This window comes from Euleptes europaea, chromosome 4 (genome assembly GCF_029931775.1).
Source record: "Euleptes europaea isolate rEulEur1 chromosome 4, rEulEur1.hap1, whole genome shotgun sequence".
NCBI classification, from domain to species: domain Eukaryota; kingdom Metazoa; phylum Chordata; class Lepidosauria; order Squamata; family Sphaerodactylidae; genus Euleptes; species Euleptes europaea.
Genome location: NC_079315.1, coordinates 11,587,039 through 11,596,127, shown reverse-complemented (window position 1 = coordinate 11,596,127; position 9,089 = coordinate 11,587,039). Strand labels below are relative to the sequence as shown.

The window sequence follows — 9,089 nt, the reverse complement described above, 5'->3', positions numbered from 1 at the left end:
GAGAGAATCGCTTTGCAGGTTTGCTGAATTGACTTTATTTAATGCTGTATCGTACAACGCTGGGTTCCGACTCCCCCCCAAACAAGCAGCACCAGGAGAGGAGAGGATCCCGGCTGGTCTCTGTGATGGAAGCGTGGACCGCTAGGTCGCAAACGCTTCATTTGGTGGGGACGGAGGGAGGGGGAGGAGCTCACCTGGCAGAGGGAGCCCCCCCTCCTCAAGAAGACAAGACATAATGCCCGGTGGGCTCTCTTTTCCTTCTAAAGAAGACTGTGGAAGGGAAGGAATACGAGTTTGTGAACGGCCAGGTAAGGGCTGGCCAGACTGTTCCTCTGACGGGTCACAAATCCAGAAAATAAAGGAGGCAGCCAAGCTTGACAGGCAGATTTTGCTAGTCGTCTGGGTTAGCCGGTGGTCATTTCCTCTCCCCTCCAGAAAGTCTAGATTCCTTCGAGCGGATACGGGGTTTTGGAACAAAGACTGCCAGGATAAAGAGGCCCCACTACATCCCGGGGAATCTCCTCCTCCAAGGCAGCTGCCACAGAGTCACTTCCCAGAAGTGCCGGGAAGCAGTGAATGCTTCAGTACACGCAGGAACCGTCGAGAGGACACGAACACGGGCAGCTCTGCTCACCCAGGGTGAGGCCCCGGTAGTTATGAGGCCCTGGGACCTGGGAGAAGAGTGCTGAAGCTCAAGGGCAGGGGTGGGTGTTCTGACAACAGTATCCAGACCTCAGGGGATGGGGGAAGTTTACTTCTTTTTCCTCTCCTGGGAACAACGAGGGCAGAACCTGGATATGGCAGAAAAAGAGAGAGAGAGAGAGAGAGAGAGAGTTGGTTTTTATACCCTGAGTTTCTCTACCTTTTGGTTTTGAAATATTTTATTTCTATCACAAAAAAATACACGAACACTCTAAACACTACAATACACATAAAGTCATTCATACAATATACCAAACCTTCTAAACTGTGCCATATAACGGCTACTTTTCTTGATAATAACTAGGTTATTAAAGATATTTATTTTTAAAGACCATATTATAAGAAAACTCCAACATCCCTTTGTTAAAGATGTACTATATCACATACAGATTTTTAAAACATTCACCTATTTATTGTACTGCTTCTTGAAGCTTAATTTACAATTTCCTTTAAACAACCACCTGATAATCTAGGCTATATAGTTGACATATCTGCAATATAAGAGCCTGCACTTTTACTAAATAACAGTTTTAGCATAAACATAAAGCGAAATATTTTCTAGATTGTTATTTCCTGCTTAAAAGAATTAGATATATAGATGTAACACCAAAAACAAGGGAGGAGAACAGTAACACCAAAAACAAGGGAGGAGAACAGTAACAGTTATTGGGGGGGGGGGGAAGCTAAACAGAACAAGAAGTCTTTACTAGCCAGAAGAAGACAACAATAGATGTAGACAGATGAATCTCCCTAGTGAGGGAGTTCCAAAGGTCTCACGCAACTCACCTGACAGGGATCCTTGCACTATAAAATCCTTCTTCCACCTCCCTCCCTGTGTTAAGTCTTTCTTAACAACCACCCAGAGACCAAGGGCACACATTCCTCCACCTGCATTTTCAGTCTCCCAAACCCCTGGCTGCTAGTCAACAACAGGGCTTTCTTGACAGTCCATTATCACTCACCATTTCCCTCTTGGCTTGGTCGTCAGTCCCACGCAAGCAAAATGGAACCACTCGATGGAACACTGCAGGAGAGGGCCAAGAGGACAGAAAGACAGGTCAGCAACCTCTCCAGTCTCCTCGCTTTGGCGCTTCTCAGAACACCCCTACTGAAATTCTCTCTCCCACCCTAAGTAAAGGGCGGTCACTATCTTACAGGCCGGTTTTTCTTCCCCATAAAGCTTCCTTCCTCTCTAGCACCTCCCCACTTCCATGAGAATCATCCTCCCCCACTGTACCCCCCCAAAGGGTCATAGCTTTTCAGTACGACTGATAAATCTACAGAAAAAAATATAAACAGGCCCATCCAAAGTCATTTTGGAACCTCCTACCGAACCCCTCCCAAACGCAGTTTCTCATGGGATTCTACTTTATATAAAATAAATAAATACAGGAAGCTGAACAACAAGTCAAAGAATGATTTGCTAGTTGAAGAATTTTGTCTGCTCGGATACGGCCGTGACGACAATTTGTTTTAACGTCATAATTTAAAAACAAATAAATCAGCGTTTGGAAATCTGAACTCCTTAAAAGTATCGAATAAGGTCTTCAAGATTTCCACATCAAATATATTTTTAATTATATAGCTAACAATTAAGAAGGGAATTAAACTTTTAAGGATATGTATGGATTTACAATAAAAATATACTAGATATGAAGACTTAAAATGATATCGAGCACTGAAATTTAAAGAGGCTGATTAGAATCATAGAGTGGGAAGGGACCACCAGGGTCATCTAGTCCAACCCCCTGCACAATGCAGGAAACTCCGAACCACCTCCCCCACCCCCCCCACCCCCATACTTCATGCCCAGAAGATGGCCAAGGTGCCCTCCCTCTCATGATCTGCCTACGGTTATAGAATCAGCATTTTATTATTAAGATGTAATGTTTTTTAAAAAGAAGTAAGCTCCATGTAAATGAACCCCGTGGCACAGAGTGGTAAGCCGCAGTACTGCAGTCGACAGCTCTGCTCACAACCTGAGTTCGATCCCGATGGAAATCGGTTTCAGGGAGCCAACCCAAGGTTGACTCAGCCTTCCATCCTTCTGAGGTTGGTAAAATGAGGACCCAGCTTGCTGGGGGTAAAGTGCAGATGACTGGGGAAGGCAGTGACAAACCCCCCTGTAAATGTAGTCTGCCTAGTAAACGTCGGGATGTGACGTCACCCCATGGGTCAGGAATGACCCAGTGCTTGCAAGGGGGGGGGACTACCTTTACCTTTTTAAAGCTCCATGTAAACTATAACGTGATAATTGTGCGAGTTTATATGTCGTTATGTGATGTGGAAATTAACTAGCATACAAACATCACATCTGCAGATGTTTACAACTGCTCCAAATGAAGAAGAAGAAGAGTTGGTTTTTATATGCCGTCTTTCTCTACCACTTAAGGAAGAACCAAACCGGCTTACAATCTCCTTCCCTTCCCCTCCCCATAACAGACACCCTGTGAGGTAGGTGGGGCAGAGAGAGTATGACTAGCCCAAGGTCACTCAGCTGGCTTCATGTGGAGGAGTGGGGGAAACAAATCCAGTTCACCAGATTAGCCTCCGCCGCTCAGGTGGAGGAGCGGGAAATCGAACCTGGTTCACCAGATCAGAGTCCACCGCTCCAAACCACCGCTCGTAACCACGACACCACGCTGGCCAAGTTGAGCCACGCTGAGTCTGGCCTTGGCTGGGGAGGGCGGGGTAGAAAACTGACAAAACAAATCAACCCGTCTGTTTGCCCAGCATCCGCCGTCCCTCGCCCTCTGCTCCCAGGGAAGTGCTTACATCTGGGTTGTCGCAGCCGATCATCTCCCCGTAGGAGACCTGGTGGCACAGGCAATAGGTGGGTTCATTCGGATCGACGGGCATGTCCAGCACGTCGGAAGGATGCACGTTCCCAAAGGTCACTGATGGCATCCCGTACTCTGTGCTGCTACGAGGGGTCAAAAAAAAAGGGGGGGAGGAAATAAATTAGCCCGGCCGCTGAGAAAGGGCCGTCCCCCCCACTCAACCGGCATGCCCCTAGCCAGCTTCCCTCTGAGAAACAAAAAGCTGGGAAGCCAGACCTACAATTCTGGCAAAGTTCTGGGGACAACTGTGACTCCGCGCTGGCTTTAATGATATTGTTCGCATGGGCCAATTCGGCCCTGAACAGTGTCACACTGAGATCAAAATTTTAAAAAAGAAAGAAAAAGTAACCATCTAACTAAGCCCATAAAGAGATTAATATATTTTTTAATCTTAATTGCCTGGAAAAGAAATTTGGCAACTGCCAATGTAATGTTAAAATCCACCCCTGCTAAAATAACCCTCAAATGATCCAATTTGGTGACAGATTCCCGGATAAAAGGCCTTATCCATCTGTCTCTAGCCTCGACGAGCAAGTCACAGGTAAACAAAGCATGCTGAAGAGTATCTATTTGGCCAGAACCACATTGACATACTCTCTCGCAGAAGGAGCACCGTTAAGGGGGTGCTTCTCTGTCCCCACGGCTCCTGTCAGCACACCTACGAAGAAAGGCAGGAGGCACGGCATTCTTGCACATTCTGCACGTGAGGTAGCGACAGGTCCTTCCCAAAAGCAGCCAAAAACATCCATTCTGCAGGGTCTCTGCAAACCATCTGAAGGTCCCAACCCACCGGATGACCCCCGCCCTCGTTCGGCTCAGAGGAGATCAGAACTCGACCAGCTCAGGCCCGCCCCTTCCTTACGTGCGGACTAATTTGAGCTTCTTCTGGGCCGTCTTTGGCGCCTCCTCGTCGGAGTTCTTCCCCTTCGAGCGAGCCCGGGCGGCCTTCTTCTCCTTCTGGGCCCGGCCTTCTGCGTGCACGAGGCAGGAAAAAAAGAGAGAGGAGCGCATAAACCTCTGAAGCACTGAAAACAAGGGTCGTTTATGCATGAGAGTTTTACCTGAGGTTCGTTGCTGGCTGGACCCACACTTTCCTGTCGGGAATCTATGCACCACCAGTCCCCAAGCTCAAACCAAGTACCCGCCCCTTTAAATGCTGTTTGTAATTGACTTACTTTGCAGAGCTTACTGTGGGAGAAAATTCCCCCCCAAAAACACCCAATTACCGCATAAAAAACTCGTGCATAACTCCAAGGAACAACCGAGACAGTGGTTTGGAGGGGTGGACTCTGATCTAGAAAACCAGGTTTGATTCCCCACTTCTCCACATGCGTGGCAGAGGCTAATCTGGCAAACTGGGTTTGTTTCCCCACTCCTACTCCTGGCGAAGCCAGCTGGGTGACCTTGGGCTAGTCACAGCACTCTCAGCCCCACCTACCTCACAGGGTGTCTGTTGTGGGGAGGGGAAGGGAAGGTGATTGTAAGCCGGTTGGATTCTCCCTTAAGTGGTGGAGAAAGTTGTCATATAAAAACCAACTACTACTACTCCTCTTCTAGGGAGCATCCTGGTGGGTCTGGGATTTGAATACAGGTCCCTCCAACGCGAGTCCACGACATCACACTCACTTTTGAAGTGCCTGATCTCCTTCAGCAACACGGCCTCAAACCCTCTGCGGCAAACGTAGCCGATTCCATCACAGGCCTCTTTTTACCACGGCTGCCTGCTCTGAAACCTTCCCTCTCTGAAACCTTGCAGCTGCCGGCCCCGTTTTCCCCACTCCCGTCCTTCCCAGCACCGCCCTTCCCCACAGAGCCCAGGGCTCACTCTTTTTGCCTTTGCTCGAGGAGCTGTCATAGTCGCTCGACTCAATCTGCTTCTCCTTCAGGTCGGCTTCAAACCGGGCAAGGTCCGTGTCCAACCGGCGTATGTGCTTGTCCACCTGCAGGCACGAAAGGGACCGGGAAACATGATTGGAGGCAATGCCCACCCCCCAAGCATCCCTGACCTGGATGGCCCAGGCTAGCCTGATCTCATCAGATTGCGGAAGCTAAGCAGGGTTGGCCCTGGTTACTACTTGGATGGGAGACCACTATAGAAATCATAGAGTTGGATGGGACCTCCAGAGTCATAGAATCATAGAGTTGGAAGGGACCACCAGGTTCATCTAGTCCAAACCCCTGCACAATGCAGGAAATTCACAACTACCTCCCCCCCCCACACCCCCAGTGACCCCTATTCCGTGCCCAGAAGATGGCCAAGACACCCTCCCTCTCATGAACTGCCTAAGGTCAAAGGAACAGTGTTGCTGACAGATGGCCATCTAACCTCTTCTTTAAAACCTCCAGGGAAGGAGATTTCACCACCTCCCGAGGAAGCCTATTTCACTGAGGAACCGCTCTCACTGTTAGAAAATTCTTCCTAATGTCTAGAAGGAAACTCTTTTAATTTCAACCTGTTGGTTCTGGTCCGACCTTCTGGGGCAACAGAAAACAACTCGGCACCCTCCTCTATAAGACAGCCTTTCAAGGACTTGAAGCCCTTCAAGGACTTGGAAATCCAGGGTTGCTACATAGTGGCAGGTGATGGCCACCTCTGAATGTCTCTTGCCTTGAAAACCTCATGAGGGCTAGCCATAAGTCAGCTGGGGCTTGAGGGCACTTTCCACCTCCCCCCACCCCACAAAAGCTCCAGGAAGGGAGAAAAGGAGAGAGGCTGGGGGAGGGGGAGCAAGCCCTCAGTAAGAGCAAGACATAGGTCATTGGGAAACAGCTTGCTCATTTATTTACTGAATTTGTACCCTGCATTCCTCCCACCCGATGCAGCTTACATTAATATCTCCTCCATTTTATCCTTTTTTTAAAAAAACCACGCCACAAGGTAAGTTAGGCTGACAGCGTATCACTGGTTCAAGGTTTCCCAACAAGCTTCTAAGGCAGAATGGGGATTCAAACGTGGGTCTCTGTGTGTGTTAAGTGCCATCAAGTCGCTTCCGACTCATGGCGACCCTATGAATCAATGTCCTCCAAAATGTCCTATCTTTGACAGCCTTCCTCAGGTCTTGCAAATTGAGGGCCAGGGCTTCCTTTATAGAGTCGATCCATCTCTTGTTGGGTCTTCCTCTTTTCCTGCTGCCCTCAACTTGTCCTAGCATGACTGTCTTTTCCAGTGACTCTTGTCATCTCATAATGTGATCGAAATATGACAGCCTCAGTTTAATCATTTTAGCTTCTAGGGTCAGTCCAGGCTTGATTTAATCTATGACCCACTGATTTGTTTTTTTGGCAGTTTACGGTATCTGTAACACTCTCCTCCAACACCACATTTTAAAGGAATCTACTTTCTTCCTATCAGCTTTCTTCAATGTCTGGCTTTCACACCCATACATAGTAATTGGGAATACAATGGCATGAATTAACTTGATCTCAGTTGCCAGTGACACATTCTTACACTTAGGAATCTTTTCTAGCTCCTTCATGGCTGCCCTTCCCAGTCTCAATCTCCTTCTGATTTCTTGGGTCTCCCAGATCCTAATCTGATACTCTAGCCACTAGATGGCTCTCCATTGAAAACTGAACACAAGAAGCTGCCTTATACTGAATCAGACCCTTGGTCCATCGAAGTCAGTATTGTCTACTCAGACTGGAAGCAGTTTTCCAGGGTCTCAGGCAGAGGTCTTTCACATCATCTACTTGGCTGGTCCCATTAACTGGAGATGCCGGGGATTGAACCTGGAACCTTCTGCATGCCAAGCAGAGGCTCTACCACTGAGCCACGGCCCCTCTTCAAACTGCCTCCATAATAGGAGGACATTTGGCCTGGAACCAACCAGCATCCTTTGAGGAATCAGCTGTGCTCTCCTTTGGCAGCCGTTTTATGGCAGCGCCTACTACCTGTTCTCGAAAGCCAGAGGTGCCCACAGGTGCAACAAGATTGGGAGCCCGACCCAGGTTGAGGGGCTCTTCAGGCGATTTGAAGATTCATCACAGAAACTCCAATGTCACTTGGAAGAGGAAAAGAACATGTATGCAACCCTGAGCTCCAAAGAAAGAAGACAGGATAAATTCAATAGATAAAGATCTACCCGTAAAAAATCCACCTACCACATTTTTTTACCTCATAGAATCATAGAGTTGGAATGGGCCAAACAGGCCCTCTAGTCCAACCCCCTGCTCAATGCAGGATCAGCCTAGAGCATCCCTGACAAGTGCTTGTCCAGCCTCTGCTTCAAGACTGTCAGTGAGGGGGAGCTCACCATCTCTCTAGGTAGCTGATTCCACTGTCCAACAGCTCTTACGGTAAAAATGTTTTTCCTGATATCCAGCCGGTACCTTTCCGCCAGCAATTTAAACCCATTATTGCGAGTCCTATCCAGCAATTTAAACCCATTATTGCGAGGAACAGCTCCCTGCCCTCCTCTAAGTGACAGCCCTTCAAATACTTAAAAAGAGCAATCATGTCCCCCCTCAACCTCCTCTTCCCCAGACTGAACATTCCCAGCTCCCTCAGCCTTTCCTCATAGGGCTTGGTCTCCAGGCCCCTGATCATCCTCGTCGCTCTCCGCTGCACCCACTCCCTTCTGTTCACATCCTTTTTGAAAGGGCTTAGGGTGACATACATGGGTCTCCCTTCTGCCATTTTACACCTTCAAGAACTCTCTGAGATAGGTTAGGCTGAAAGAGAGTGGCTGGCCCAAGGTCACCCAGTGAGTTTCTTGGCTGAGCGGGGATTTCATAAAATCAGAGTTGGAAGGGACCACCAGGGTCACTGAGTCCAGCCCCCTGCACAATGCAGCAAATTCACAACTACCTCCCCCCTACACATACACCTCCAGTGGCCCCTACTCCATGCCCAGAAGATGGCCAAGATGCCCTCCCTCTCATGATCTGCCTAAGGTCACAGAATCAGCATTGCTGACAGATGGCCATCAAGCCTCTGCTTAAAAGCCTCCAGGGAATGAGAGCTCACCACCTCCTGAGGAAGCCTGTTCCACTGAGGAACTGCTCTGACTGTTAGAAAATTCTTCCTAATGTCTAGACGGAAACTCTTTTGATTTAATTTCAACCTGATGGTTCTGGTCCGGCCTTTTGGGACAACAGAAAACAACTAGGCACCATCCTCTGCATGACAGCCCTTCAAGTACTTGAAGATGGTTATCATATCACCTCTCCGTCTTCTCCTCTCCAAGCTTAACATACCCAGGTCCTTCAACCGTTCCTCATAGGACTTGGGTCTCCCCAGTTTGAACTCGGGTCTCCCCAGTTCTAGTCAAACACTCTAAGCGCCGCACCACACTCTCAACCACGTCGAACCCCCAAGGCCTCTTCCTTGCTCTGCCTCATACCATCTCGTACGTCTGCATGGCCAGCTGCACTTTATCGTCTCCAAACTCCTTGCACTTCCCATAGGCCTCTTGGATTTGCTTGAGGAGCCCCAGCTTCTCCTCCGAAGTCAGCGTCCGTGCATTGCTGATATATTCTGTGGCCAATTTGTCAATCTCCGACTTTAGATCTGAAATGAAAGGAAAAGCGTTGTAAGGGAGACCATGT

The 9,089-nt window shown here is 48.6% G+C and overlaps 1 protein-coding gene across 3 annotated transcripts in view; it reads right to left on the bottom strand.

The window, feature by feature from the left end:
- Positions 1-686: 686 nt before the first annotated feature.
- The window catches only part of ING4 (inhibitor of growth family member 4), an 11,242-nt gene continuing 2,839 nt past the window's right edge, over positions 687-9,089 (bottom strand). The window contains exons 3-8 of one of the 3 annotated variants that reach the window (XM_056847850.1): positions 8,885-9,051; positions 5,368-5,482; positions 4,405-4,513; positions 3,478-3,622; positions 1,665-1,726; positions 687-791 (exon numbers count right to left, since the gene is read on the bottom strand). In XM_056847850.1, the coding sequence (XP_056703828.1) occupies positions 752-791; positions 1,665-1,726; positions 3,478-3,622; positions 4,405-4,513; positions 5,368-5,482; positions 8,885-9,051 (638 nt within the window). In that variant the 3' untranslated portion in view covers positions 687-751. Of the gene's footprint in view, positions 792-1,664; positions 1,727-3,477; positions 3,626-4,404; positions 4,514-5,367; positions 5,483-8,884; positions 9,052-9,089 lie in introns of all 3 variants that reach the window. The other 2 variants (XM_056847849.1, XM_056847848.1) reach the window with 2 other exon arrangements.